The sequence below is a fragment of the Cyrtonyx montezumae genome, unplaced genomic scaffold, assembly GCF_038088225.1.
Source record: "Cyrtonyx montezumae isolate F1298 unplaced genomic scaffold, pur_monq_1.0 scaffold_8, whole genome shotgun sequence".
Taxonomy (NCBI): domain Eukaryota; kingdom Metazoa; phylum Chordata; class Aves; order Galliformes; family Odontophoridae; genus Cyrtonyx; species Cyrtonyx montezumae.
In genome coordinates this window covers 57,430,269-57,445,494 of record NW_027072089.1, presented here as the reverse complement: position 1 = coordinate 57,445,494, position 15,226 = coordinate 57,430,269, and the positions used below count along the sequence as shown (strand labels likewise).

The 15,226-nt window shown below is 35.4% G+C and overlaps 1 protein-coding gene across 1 annotated transcript in view; it reads right to left on the bottom strand.

Annotated features, from left to right (window-relative positions):
- The window catches only part of LOC136059377 (dynein axonemal heavy chain 5-like), a 142,760-nt gene that overhangs the window by 93,274 nt on the left and 34,260 nt on the right, over window positions 1-15,226 (bottom strand). Inside the window, exons 33-42 of the mRNA XM_065753530.1 lie at window positions 13,570-13,681; window positions 13,117-13,245; window positions 11,654-11,853; window positions 11,399-11,552; window positions 9,855-10,121; window positions 9,521-9,649; window positions 8,880-9,095; window positions 7,252-7,398; window positions 6,132-6,304; window positions 4,011-4,189 (exon numbers count right to left, since the gene is read on the bottom strand). Of these exons, the coding sequence (XP_065609602.1) occupies window positions 4,011-4,189; window positions 6,132-6,304; window positions 7,252-7,398; window positions 8,880-9,095; window positions 9,521-9,649; window positions 9,855-10,121; window positions 11,399-11,552; window positions 11,654-11,853; window positions 13,117-13,245; window positions 13,570-13,681 (1,706 nt within the window). The remainder of the gene's footprint in view (window positions 1-4,010; window positions 4,190-6,131; window positions 6,305-7,251; window positions 7,399-8,879; window positions 9,096-9,520; window positions 9,650-9,854; window positions 10,122-11,398; window positions 11,553-11,653; window positions 11,854-13,116; window positions 13,246-13,569; window positions 13,682-15,226) is intronic.

The following is a 15,226-nucleotide window of genomic DNA, read 5'->3' as shown; positions in this document are numbered from 1 at the left end:
GGTTCAGTTTTAGGCAAGCAATTTTCCTCAGGGAAGGAAAAAAACACTGTAATGCCATCTGCTGTATGGAGTTGGAAACCTGACTCTCAAACAACATCAATATTCAATAGTTTTGAGTTAATTCAGTTCTTGCAAAATTATTTTATTGTGGTGGTGTTAAAAAAAAAATTAAAATAAAACTAACAATAGAAAGAAAGAATGAATGAAAACATACATGCACACCGCCACATACACCCAAGCAAGCAAACTGTCTGCTGTAAAACAGCTTAGAGAACTCAACTTCATTGTGTACTGTCATATGGGGATTCATTTCTGTCCACTCACAGAATATAATACACTATCAGAAAAGGAAAATTGTGCACCTTTCCATCTCAGTAGCCCTCTGGCCAGTCATAGCTGGGTGGCCCTATCTCTGAATGCTACAACATAGTTGTGCTGCTTAGTACATGGACTAGGAACCCACACTCAAATACTGCTGTTATTCTGACAGATGACCTGACATGTCAGGTGAACATATCCTATGTGCTGCCTCAAAAACCTCTCCACCTGCCTAAAAATAGTGTGACAGTTCAGTAATTAATCATGACAAAGCAACTTTAAATTCTATGTTATGCTGAAATGGCAGTCTTTTAAGAGGGCAAAACACACAGGAGTGATAAAATTCAAAGCAAATTCCACTAAAACAGAATTCTGGCTAGCCAAAGCACAGGTCATATAGAGCTCCATACAAAGCTTCATTTATTCACCTTCTGAATTAAGATAAAGATCAAATCCTACATTAAATATTGCATTAAATATCAAATCACAAAAAGGCACCTCAGGTAAGACAAGAGTTATTTGACTATAAAAAACAGAACCTAAGCAAACATGATTTTTATATTCATAGACAACCACAGAAAGGTTTCCTAAAGGGTATTCACAGACACATTTCTACAGTAGTGATGAAGTATGTCTGATTTGCAGTTCCTGGTCAATTCTGATGTTGAATTGAAATAATAAAAAACTTGAAAACTCATCTTCTCACTTCCCTAGACCTTTCATGCATCATTCTGTTCCAGCTCAAATGACCAGTTGTATTGCAACCTATGTTATGGTTCAGGTTTAAAAAACAAAGCTATCAAAAATACAAGTTCAGACCTCAGATATCTCAGCTAGACTATCTAGCAGTGAATAGATAAAGAGAGATAGGAGAAGACAGAGAAACAGGAAAACATAACCTCATTTCTGAGTCAACAAGGAAAACTTTAGTTTATTCTGAAGGTCAAACTTTTCTTACAGAAAAAAGATCTGGAAACATGGCTGCATTCATGATGGCAGCAGTTCCACACTGACTTTTTCTCTGATAATATCTGATAACTTGACTCAAATTTGATGAATTAAAAAAAAAAAAAAACAGAATTGGAAACACTGGTGATGGAATATAAGGGCTACCACAGACACATTTGAGAATGCAGAAGAATTTCTCAGCTTAAAAGTGCAATATATTTCACAAGAATAGTTTTGTTAGTCTACAAGAAAGAACTTTTACAACATGCATTAAAGAATCTTTCTCAAAACTGACCTTTCTCCTTCCATTAACCAAAAAATAGCTCATTTCCTTCCCAGAGATAACATATCCATTCTTCAAGACATACCAAGGTTGTTAAAGACATTTCAACACAAGAATTGTGATTCCAAGCCAGGCCCTTTCAAGCTGCAACATAAGCCTGAATGAACTGGTGGCCTTCACAAATGATTTCATAAAATCACAGAAACGTCTAGGCTGAAAAAGATCTTTAAGATCACCAAGTCAAACAATCCCCCTGACCTACCAAGACCCATCACTAAACCACGTCCCTTAATGCCTTGTCCACACGTCTGTTAAATAACTACAGGATGACGACTCCACCACTTCCTTCAGCAGTCTACTCCAATACTTGACCACCCCCACTGTATAGAAATTCTTCCTGATATCCAATCTGAACATCTTCTGGCACGACCTGAAACCACTTCATTACAGTCTATCACTATCACACGACAAAAGTGACTGATACCTTTCTTATTTAAAGATGACAACAAAAAGCTATGGTTGTCACTGTTGACTCAAACAGAGCTGAGAAAGGATAAGCTACCAAACTGCCTAGGTTAAGAAGGCAGAAACAACACAATGACACAGAGGTTTGCAGAGCGTAGAGAGATCAGTAACAGCTTAATCAAGGAATTGGGAAAAAAGGTGGAATCGTAAGAAGATAAATTCTTACAAAAGAGAGGGAAAAGACAACAGCTCAGTCATAACAAAGCTAAACACACTTCAAGAAGATCCAAAGGCTGACATTCCTTCTCCTGACTGATGTCTGCAGATACAGCATGGATCCAGTAAATGACTGCACTTGGGGCTACTAACATACTTATCCTTAAACAGAAAGCAAGAAGGTCTACTTCTGTTTATTTTCAATAAGCAAGATAATTTGGGTCAACTAATAGCTCTGTGTAATCTTGTTTTCAAGTTCTCACAATAAAAGTCATCTAATCAAAAGCTGGCTCAAAGACCAGGAAGTTACAAGGGAAACTTATGACCTTGACTGAAATTACTTGCATTTGCATGTAGCTAAATCTCTAGCTTAGAAATGTTCCTGTGTTTGGCACTACATAAATGAGCAGTTTTCCACAGCTCCTCATCAGTAAGTGACTGTTTTCTATCTTTATATGCAATGATCTGGCCTTGGTTAAATACACAGTACATACCTTGGGTAAGCACTACAATAACATAATATACTCAGCGCAAAAGGCATCAGCTTCTAGGAATCTTTTAATTACATTTCTATGTCACTTAATGGGATACTGTCTTCTGCTCTCCATATGGTCAGTTTCAGCCTTCTCCAAGGCAGTGAATGCCTTTATTCAACCTAAAAAGCAGCTAAGACATCTTTGATCTCTTCTCACATCATGGCTTGTGATTCAGAAGAATAGAGGATGGAGGCTGGCTGAGGCAAACAAATCAAGAATAATTGTTCTTATCTATGTTCACATTCTTGTAAACAGTGCCAATGTTCTTGAATATTCATTTACTGATAAGGACACTGCAGAATACTGGCAGACACCAACGACAGAGCTATGACCAGAGAAGCCTGGCAATCAGGTCAATATTTTTCCTTTTTTTCTCTGTTCTACCTATTTCCATTTTCTTTTCTGATATTGTCATTAAAGAAAATCAACAAGTTAATGAGGCCTAAAAAATGTCTGTAAAGAAACAAAAGGATGAAGAGGTAAAACAATGAAGTCCAGTGAAATGAAAAAAAGTACTACTTCTAACTCAGTTCTTAAATACAGACTACTAGTGAACTTAATTTAACACAGCCTTACAGAAACCTAGTAAGACCACAGGGAAGACAGAAAAATGAAAAATCTTTTATTATTTTTATAATTATTTTTATAATACCTCATGGATTTAAGTGTCCACCACTTACAGGAAATGGTGGTGTTCTGGGGTACATACAACCCATTGCAAACACATACAAGAAAACAGACATAATGGAGCTCACAAGCACTGGATCAAAACTGATCTGTTTAATATGAAAACTCATCACATTGGCCACTGTCTCATTTTCCCAGTTTAAAAAAAAATTTTGAGTTTGAAATAAGACAGTACAGTATTTTGTGTTTGTCTGCCTACTTTGTACAACATCAATAAACCATAGATTTGCTCTCTTGTTTGACATGAATAGGGCAAGGGAGGGCTGAATACCCTGGTGGTTGGAATAGTTATGTAAATAAAGACAGTAAAAAGAATGAAAAGGGAAATGAAAAGAAGGATGGAAATAGGAAACAGTGCCCAAGAATTTAAAAAAGACTGGAAAGGGTGAAGACAAAAAATAAAAATAAAAAGAAGAAAAAAAATCAAATATCAAAAGAAGTTTATATGCATCTAGAAATAACAGAAAACAGAGAAAGAAATATTGACTAATCATTTCTAAGTCATCAGTAAGGAGATAGAAACGTGATTTTAAAATGAGCAAGTCAGATTATCTTACCTTTATAGATACGGCCCAATCCTCTGTAGTCCATTTGGTCTGAACAATTAAAAACAACAACATACTTTCCCAGGCATTTGCCCATATCTTTCGTTGTCTCTGTTTTCCCTGTCCCTGCAGGTCCTGCAGGTGCACCACCCATACTCATGCCCAGGGCCTGTGCCAGAGTGATGTAACATCTAGAAAAAGAACAAAGACTTCTATTAATCCTTTTCTACTCTTAATTACTTGAAGTCCATTAATGTAATCGCAGCACTTGTATTATGTAGAGCTGGGGAAAGGGGGAATAAATGAGTGTGCTTCTCTGCAGTAAATCCTGGGTTGACATCTCCAGGCTTAGACCACAGCCTCACCAAATAGTAGGGAGACTACTAAAGGGGAAATATGATTGCTGTGCTAAGCTATAGCACTGAAATCCCAGTAAGCCCATGTCCAACTATGTTAGCACTGTGATACTCAATTGCTTTATGATAAACCTGGGAAGAGAAAATGGGCACTGTAAAACAAACAAATGGTACCAGAATCATTTCCTATAAAATAATACAGCACTCATTCAAACATAATAGCAGTAATAATGCTTTATCACCTCATTAGCCAGTAAACAGTTAACAGACGCTCAGTTAACACTGAAAAAAATATCATTCCTAACTGTTCTGCTACTGAAACTGTGGTAAGTCAGTAGTGCAAGTTGTAAGAAAGAGCGCTTGCATTTCTTTTTTGTAATTGCCACAGCATGGTGGGTGTCCGACATGATACTTAGGAACACTCAATTTCATTCCTATTATTACACTGTAGGATAGCAAATGTGTATTTATCATGTGTTTCAGGAATATTTCTGAACACAAGATCATTAGCCAAACAGCACTCGATTCTAAGGTGATTAATGCAGCACTCGATTCTAAGGTGATTAATGCAGAGCTCAAATACTATTATCTGAAAATTATCATAAACTCATACAAGTCCACAGAGTGGTATTAAAGTGAAAAAGTTCATAAGGGGAATAAATTCTGTTCTCATACAACACGTAAATAGGTTTACCATGCCAACATTAGAAAATACCCCACTTCAAAAACTCTTTTGGTGTATAGCAGTAGATAGCCACCAATCTGCAGCTCTGCTTGGATCTTATGGGATCTTCCAGATGACTCTGAGATTTTGCTATTATTATAGCTTAAGCTCACTCAAAAGACTCATTCTCTTCAGAAATCACATGAATGTTTAGTGTATATAACACGGAATTCATCAGATTTTAAAAGTCTGGCATCCAAGTTAAGGGTTTTAGCTCTCAAAGCATCTCACTGAGCAAAATTTTCTTTCAAAAATTGGCAACAGACCAAAATATCACTTGTAAATAAAATCTTATAGTGCAAAGTACAAAGACAATTCTGCATCAATTTAGCAGCATGCAGTTATTCATCCCACAACAAACAACTAAAAACACAGAATTTTGACATTCCTATTCACACTTAAAAGAACAGGCTTTGGCATCACAAATGCAACTGATTCTTGCCGTGCTGAAAAACTACCAAATACTTCAGAAAAATAGGTACATTATGGAGTTCGTACCATGTATAATCCTCCAGTAATAAGAATTTCTCCTTAAATTTTATTTTAAAGTTGTTTTTTTTTTTCCTGTGTTTGCAGGTCTGTAATTCTCCATAGGCCTTGCTTCAAATTATATTTTTATTAGCAGTTTGATACAGTGTCCTGAGTAAGTGATTTTTCCTCTAGAGCAACTTCAAATTAACTATTCGCCATAATCCCAAATTCATATTCAACTGTTAATTAAATGAAAGCAGCAACATACTGTTCTGCAGATCCACTCTGCTTAAGTGATCGGTATTATATTCTGCTATATTCACCTTCAGCACAGGTAAGTTTTCAACTGTGGAACTTACTACCACAGCACAGACAGGCTAAGCAAACACTCAAAAGAAAAGTCACGGCCTCTCTATTAGGTGCTTTCCCTAAACATATATATATAAAAGCACTGGCCTCTGCTGTTCAGCATCAATACTGCAGCTGTGCACTGCAAACCAGACTAAGATTTCCAGCTCACATGAAAGTTAAAAAAACAAATAAGGCTACGAGTAGTATGCACTGTAATCTTTTTATAATAACCTGTCAGTTAAAGGAGTTATAACGAGCCTGTCTGTACATCCTAAGTATTCATTGCAGTAGGTGAACTCTACATCAGTGATTTGGATTACGCATTTATCCAGGTCTTCAAGAAAATAAAATCGAGATTGTTTTTGCCATTCAAAATCAGATGGAGATTTAATGTTCATACGGACCTATGATGGAAGAGGAATATTATTAATACAGAAGTGAAACAATATAACAAATTCATCTCAAATTCTGTTTTCCATACAGAAGAAACAGACCCTTGAAATTTATCCCATTTGCTGTTATTTAATTTCATCACAATATGGCTTTAAATTAATTCATAATGAAAAGTCCAATTAAAAATAATTATGGAAATGTATCAAAATTATGATGAGAGAGTAAAACTCCACGCTTAACTTAGAAGTTGGCAGTTTTGTTTCTAACTTTTACTATTTCTTTATGATTTTCTCTCTTAACACATCCATTTCTTATTTTTCTGTATAATATATATGTGTAAATTAAACAGTGCTGTATGCTTTGCAACATGCAGACTTTTCAAAAGTTATTTTAGTCCCATTTTCATGACTGTAGTTTCATACATTCAAACAACTTATCTAAAGGAACTCTGATGCAATTCAATTATAAAACAAAACAAAAAAAAAAACATTGAAACACCTGTTCTAGGTATTCTTGCTGTCTTTTTCAAACACGCAGAACCTCGCTGCTTTAATCTATTACCTTAGAACAACACAGAGCTCAGGTTGGAAATCATTCAATTGATAGCAATGCTAAAGGCATGTTTTTCTTCTTACATTTCATTTAAATAATTTATTACATTTTCTGATTAAGAGAATGTCTTAATTTAAAGATATTAATCCCACAATGAACCTCTGCATGAGAATCAACAACCATGTAAAAACTGGAAGAGCACTAAGTCTTAATCCATGAACATATTTACAATTCATCCTTATCAGTGTGTGACATCTCTATGAAATGGAACTAAACAGAACAGATATGCGATGTCATAGCACTAATGTCAGAGCTACTCACAGAGAATACATTGTAAGATTTGTTTATAAATCGTACGTGCAAAAGCTTGTAAACAGAGTCTTCTAAGGGTTTATCAAACACTCACCAAATCATCAAAGATATCCTTCTGGTGTACATGAATAGTAATTAAAGTTTCATATTTTGTGCGCTCCATTCTTGTCAGATTGCGTGTAGTCATGTCAATCAAATCATTTAAAAGTTCCAGAAACTTCTGATTTGTTGCATGCATTACCTTACACAGCAAGAACAGCAATATTAACATAAACATATTTTTCTTAACACCTCAGCCCCATGAAATCTATGTTTTGCTTTGTATTTATTAGGTTTGGAGTCCTAAATGTGGATATGTGGGCTGCCCTCCACACATGCAGTCACAGCCTAACAAAGTGCCATAAGGTCACACCTCTGGGTGAGCATCACATAAGATTTGATTCCAAGATTGGACACATGTTCAGCTAATTGCATCCCTTTTGAGTATCACATATGCACACAAACGGTATCTTCACAGTGAACAGGAACCTAGAGATCTATCCCATCCTCTAAACAGAGAAGATGAAAAATGTACTGTAATCTTCAATGCTAATGCTGAAATAATAATTTCTTATGTGGCAGTAGATTCTTTTACAAAATCCCAAAAATACAAAATAACTGTCAGTGACTTTCCTGGTACACAATAAATCACAAAGTGCTAAGGTGTCAGAAAGAGCAGCTCATATATATTCCTGTTCAAAATATGTGAGAGAAAGATCATGCTAGCTTTCTGTGAATATATTCAAACCCTAAAACTCTCCCTGTTTTCTGAGAATATACTGCTAAAACCACCTCAAAACTAATGGAGCTAAACAACCTCACAGCCCTCCAAACGCTCATACTGGTTGTCCCAGCCAACAAATACTGTCTTCTAGGAAATGCAAAAGAATCTGAGTCTAGTCAGTATACGAAACTGGAGTGGACTAACAGTAGGTCTGTTCCCTATTTAAATTCCATACAAGAAAAGGCAGCACTAAATGGTCACCTCGATAGTCTAGTCTTTGTTTTAATTAACTATGTAAGTACAGCATAGTACCTTTCTCCTCAATTTTGCTTGACTGTAGGATGTTGCTTCTAACTCTCAGACCTACTTCATTGTACATTCCCAATTAACAGTAATTTCCAGATTTTTTTTGTGCATTCTTCCCACTTCATAGATTCAGTGCTTTTAAATTAACATCTTGGTGCCAATAGTTGCTTCCCTGGGCATTTGAGACTAAATGAGCACCTCTTAAAACAGCTTCCATTCTTTCCCTTCCCTGAAAAATGAACAACTCACAAACTGAACATTCTAAATCACTTTACACTAGACAAAAGCTGATGAAGTACAATATTTCCCCAAATATGGGGAGCTCTTATTTCATTTAAAATGTGTTCTTAGGAAAATAATAGCATGAGATGTACTGTATTCCCAAATAATCCCTTTTCAACATGACTGTACTGACAGAACAATAGAGAAAATCACAAAATTAGAAACATTTCTAAGGCATATACTGGGCAATTTGTGAGGAAGTGTGACCTCGTAACACATTTTATCATTTGCTTTCCTGTTAGTTTATTTTTATTCTCGTTACTTAATTAGTATTTTGTGCTTTTTGCTACAAATTTCTTCTAACTTTTCTCAATATGTACTGATCCAAATAGCAATTTTTAATTAATCCCCAGAGATTCATTAAATACTACCTTTTTGTCTGTTTTGGCACTGTTCAGTGCATTCTCTGCATCTCTGGTCCAGATCATTTGAATTCCCAGAAGTCCTATTTGTGCAGGAAACATTGCCTGAAAGTCATACAGCTTAAATCCTGAGTCGCTAATGGCCACTGATGCCTCTCTAATGATGGTGTGGATTGTTTTCCGAATCCCATTCAGCAGCTGACCTAACCAGAATTCCACGTTGCCCTGAAATAATAAACAAGTATTTTTAAAGAATTACTTCATGAATAATTCACAAGGAAAATAAGACCTGTGTGACATTTTTCTTTTCCAGTTCTTCAAACTCGCATTTCCTTCTTTGCCATTCTCTTTGTTATTCTTTGTTATTCTTTAATCTAAAAGATTCCTCTTCTCCTGCTCCACTGCCTTTTTGCGTGCCCTTATGTGTGATGGATTTGGTACTTCATATCAGTATTGGAGAAAAAACAGCTAAAGTAATTGTTACAGAATGACATAAATGTCCTCTCTTTTTTGGCCTTGATCATGCTGTTCACACTGGAAGGTTTTCACTCAGCTAGTCAAATAGCAACATGGAGCAACACCGTTTGTCATTACAACACAAATCTATTTTAAATCAAGTCATGAAAAAGTGTAATATATTCTGCCATTACCTGAGCTATAACTGGTTCAATAATATTGACCTGTTCTCCTTCTTGAGATTCAAACAATAAAATCTGGTCATAGTTTTTTTCATGAAATCCAACCCGGTTAACGTTGTCAAACAAACTTAATAAATGTGCCTGCAATAGAACCAGAAAATCAAAAGCTCCACAAATTGATCTGATATGGCATTCTTATTCTGCCTTTAAAGTAGGTATTAGAAGGTTTTGCAAATTTTCCACAGGTGAAAAAAATTCATTTGACTAAGTAAGAAAATCACCACTAAAATAACAAAAGTCACCACTAATATTGACCATAAGAGCATTACTGATTTATGACTTGTACCTGAATAGTGTGGGAATCAGATGCTTGACCAAGGATTTCCAGAAGAGCAGGATCAGACACAAAAAAAAATCTTGGAAATTTTAACCGCTTTTTCTCCAAATAACCAGTCAGTGATTTCTGACAGATTTCCAATTGCTCCAGCAAATGTGGCAATAGTTGTGCCAAAGTCTCATCTCCAACACAGCACTGTATTATGTTTGATGTTTCATGAGCTTTCTGCATAATTTTCTGCCACGATTTATCAATGTTCTGAAATCTCCTGGCTTCCTGCAGTACGGAAAAATATATATCTTCCTTATATCTATCAATTTCTAAAAATTAAAGAATTCAATGGGACAATAAAAGTTTAATATTTCCTTTGCTGTTCACGTCTTTTTTGTAGGACTGCTGCATGAATAATTACATGTGTGCTTACAATAATCAGTGCTTGTATGATCACAGTAACAAAACGAGTCCAATGGGATAGCTCTGTAAATGTCATTTACTTCATGCCAGGCACCAAAATTGCTTATAAAAGGATTCAAACAACACTGTACACTGGAAGACTCAAGCAGCAAAATTCTCACAAATAACAGTCTTCCCAATGATAGAATCATAGAATAATTAAGATTGGAAAAGACTTCTAAGATCATCAAGTCCCATCGTCAATCCGCAACCACTAACCATGTCAGAAATGTGTCATATGTATACACTTCTTGAAAACTTCTAAGCACAGTGATTCCATTACCTCCCTGGGCAGCCTGTTCCAATGTACTACCATTCTTCCAGGTAAAAAACTTCTCCTAATATTCAATGTGAATATTAAAGGCACACAACGTAGCATAATGAAGTAAAGGCTGCTCCACACAGGTTAGGAGAAGTAACTTGTTATAAGTAGCATTTAACAAAAAAGAAACAGTAAAAATAGCTGCACTGTTGCACTAGTTAGATATTGTAGGTGGTGAGAGACAAATTCTCAAATACTGAGAGCTGGCAATACCCTACCTCCCTGGGCAAACTGTTCCAGTGCCTCACCAACTTTATCGTAAAAAAGTTCCTCCTTATATCCAGTCTAAATCTCCCCTCTTTTACTTTGAAACCATTTTCCTTTGTCCTATTATCACAGATCTTTCTGAAGAGTCTGACCCTTTCTTTATAACCACCCCCTTTAGATACAGAAAGACAGCTCATATGTGCCCCCAGAGCCTTCTCTTTTCAAGGATGAACAGTCCCAGCTCTTAGCCATCCTCACAGGGGAGGTGTTACAACCCCCTGGATCATGTTTGTGGCCCTCCTCTGGACAAGCTCCAACAGGTCCACATCTCTCCTGTACTGAGGACTCCACATCTGGATGCAGTACACCAGGTGAGGTCTCACCAGAGCAGAGTAGAGGGGCAGCATCACGTCTCTCTCTCAGATAGACAGTCTGGCAAAATTTCTTCTGAAGTGCCTGTGCACAACTCACAAAACTTTATTATCATACACATGTGTAAGTAAACTGTGATGTGAGTAATCTCTTGTTAAAAATACTGTCTTTCAAATATACTTACGATAAATCAGCATACCTGAGGTAGCTGTTTTGCAATGTCTCCCCCAACAAACACAGCTTCAAGGTAAATCCAGAGATTTTGTACAACAATCCAGTTTTCCATTATTTCCACTGTACTGGTTAACTTCTGGACCCACAGTTGTATAGTGGACTTAAATGGTGTGTTATACCTTCATGAACATGAGTTTAAAAAAAAAAGTCAAATATTATCTTTGTTTACTTTTGGTTTTGATTAAATTTAAATCATATGTACATATATCAACTTTTGTACCTGTTGCTGATAAGTGATCCCAATACCATGAGGCTGTCTTCCACCAAAGCTATCTTCTCTAAAGTATCTGATCCTTTCAGAAGGAGTTCTCCTCGTGTTTTGAATTGGCCAAAACTGAAAGTGTGAATACTCCATTCACTGATGACATGCTTCAATTTTGCTTCAATATCCTTTTCTTTAACAGCACTGATGCAGATATCCTATGTAAGATTAAAATGGTAAATGGTGTTCCTCTAAGGATAATACAATACACACTTGTAAAGGCAATTAAAATTTATTGACCAGATCCTGACTTCAGTGTGAGTTTTAGCTAATGAAAATATACATAGGAAACCCCCCCAAAATAATTAAGTTATACCACTGGATTATATTATAGAATTATTGGCAACTGGGATATTGTATGGCCTATACTCCATCATCATTGATACTCAGTCACTTATACCTCTTAAAATTCAATCTGGAGGCAGAATTTTCCTCTCTGATCATATTAAAATCTTAAGTCCAATAGATCTACTGAGAGTGTTAGGGAAAATAAACATTATCAATCAAAACTAGGAAACAGTTCAAGAGCAGAGTATGCATAAGCAACATAAATGCCTACTTCTTGAAGACAGTGAAGATGAGAATGTCATAAAATTGGCTATTGCAGCAGAAAAAAAAAAAGAAAAAAAAAAAACTACTTAGATTGGAGTACCCCAGATTCAGGTTCAGAAATGCACTGACTGCCATTACAGGTATAAAGTCTTAATTTGAATGTAAGGCCGCCACTCTGAGCCTTTTAAAAGGCTTAAATTCTTGTCTGGATACTGGGTACAGCTGAAGTTTGATTTCATGTTTTTCTCAGAATTGAAACAAGATGAATCGTATCACTACTACAGAGGGTCCACAGGTTTAGCAAACAGATTCACAATGAAAATGAAGTTTGAAACATTTGGAGTCTTCCTTCTTTATTTTTAGCTGTAATTTATCCTTGCGAAAGATGACAACAGCATAAAATGAATGTGTCAATACCTTTGTGCACATTACACAACCCTTCTCATTCCTCTGTTCTCTTGAGAAGAATCAGTTTGAAATACAAATGAACTTTGTCTCCTTTTAGTTCTACATATCCTACTTCTACTGTGTTCCAAGGATTTCAAGCATTTAGCAAGAATAGACTTACAGCCACTTTTTCTCTCCGATGGGACATTTAAGAGGAATTAAAAAAAATAAAGTAAGCAGATCTTAAAACAGAAGCGTGACAGAATCACACTACTCTCAAAATATCAGAATTCCTTCTATGGTGAGTCTACTGTAATACCATGTATTCAATCTGATCCTTCTCCAGGATAAAAGGAAATAAATCAGTCATCACTGCTGATATCTGCTACCAAACTCCATTCTCTAAAATAATTCTCTATCTTAATGCAAATTTATTTAAGTTACCATGCCAACTAGAAAAAAGGACAGAAAAGTAAATATACCTCAATATCTTCTTTATGTTTTAATAAAGAGGCATCCATTATGTTTTTCAAAGAGAAATTTTCAGCATCAACTTCGAAGTGATGCCCAGTTACTTGTGCAATTCTTTCCCAGTGTCGAGACATCATTGCCTAGAAAAGTCCATACGAATTAGGAAAGTCTTTTAAAAAACTATTATTTTAGGACTCAAATGATTACGTATTTTTTCACTGTATCTGTTAAACAAATAAATGAGTCTTGATTTCCATTCCACCAAAAGCATTAACAGATTTTCCTATCTCATTATGAAGCCTTTTGTTTTACTATTCTGTGACCAATCCTAGCTAGATTTTTGTAATAAAGCAGCTTTAATCTATAAAAAAAGAATTATGGAAAGCACCTTATAATCAGATAGTACAGTCATAGATAGAGTTTTTCAAATTAATATTATTTCCAAATTACTATGCTGAACGTACTTTGTTTGCCATCATTTCAAGCAGAGGGCAGCTCTCTGTGAAGTCATCAATTTTCTTTTTTAGGTCTCGAAATGCTTGCCATTCCTTCAGAGCTTTGGGTAATTTACGAATTCTTTTAAAAGAACAAAAAAGAAGAAATATTTGATTCCCCACAACCACAATCCAACACTTAATAGTAAAATATATTCTCATTTTCTGACCAGTTAAAAAAAAAAAAAAAAAACACTTACAAGCTGGCAACATAAAATACAGTTGATTATTACTGACCATAGGCATGAAATGCTGATAAAGACAGGAAAAAATCATACTAGAATGCGTTAGTTTCCATTTCAGTTAAATTAAAGAATGATATTTTTACCTGCCAACTCATATCTGAACTTAAGCCTTTACAGTACTGTTATTTTATTTAAAAATTGTACATACACTTATTTTTGTAAAGGGGAAAATGATTAAACAGCATGTATTCTTTCAAGTAAAATAAAATTTCAATCAAGTTAGTCCTATTTTATATCTAGTTTGTATGGAAGATGTTTAAAGAACAATCCTCCTCTAAGAATGATTTTAATATGAAAAAGAAATGCAAATGAAGAATGTCTGTCAATTGTAACTGCTCCATTTACTTCTATCAAGTTACAACAATTTTCATCTGAAAAAGATATGGACCAAAGACTGACAGCAGTTCTTTTACACTTCAGTGGCAGAAAAGAGAAATAGCATAAATCCAACTCATAGCAAAAGATCCTTCAAAGGCATTTTTCATAGCTCAAAATCAGACAGATCTGTTACACAGCACTGGAGCACATGTGAATTCTTCACTGCTTGCTGGTACAAGGTAGATAAACATACACATACTGCCATAGCACTGCAACAATCTCTTTACTCTTTCATCTTGAATCTAAAACTAGATAGTATCAAATGTACTAGAGAAAAGTGGATGGAAAATTATATTCAGATGTGTAGAGAGTTATAGAACCTTTTCTTAGTTCTAACTCAAAACTGATGTTAACTATGCATGTTCCAGAAGAAAGGATCTGCAGAAGAGAAGGGTCTTTATCTTCAGCATGAACTTGTCTTAACAAAATTCACTGAGAAAGTGATCAGAGCCACTGTGTAAAAAGGTAAAGAAAAGGCTTATACAAAACTAACAAAAGACTGAAAACATCAGTTTTCCACTAGTAGAAAACCATAACATCTTTTTTTCCCAACTAGATGATATGATAAAAATATTGCATAATTTTTTCAACATATATAATTTGTTTTTCATGTACAGTTTGTAATCTCCATTAAGAGCAAAAGAGACACTATTCTCAAGAAATGGATGCACAGGATACTTAAGGCCATCACAACTATTCTTTACTTTTGCATATAAGAAAAATATTTTTTCTAGGAACACTACATATTCTAGGGACATGTAGTGGCTTTATGATTGTTTGTATTCCACATCACAACATTATGTAGTGCATTGGGAGTAAAAGAGTTAATGCTCCAGCTCCGTGGATCATCAATAGTTCCAGGTATACCTGTCTCAGAAGAGAAGAACTATGTACTCCAGAGAACTTTCCATTGCCTTGCATTTTTACGTTTTCCACTCAGAGGGAAAGATAAAAGAGACACAGGCTCTTCCTATTTCAGATCAACCCAGCAGCAGGTGCTTGCT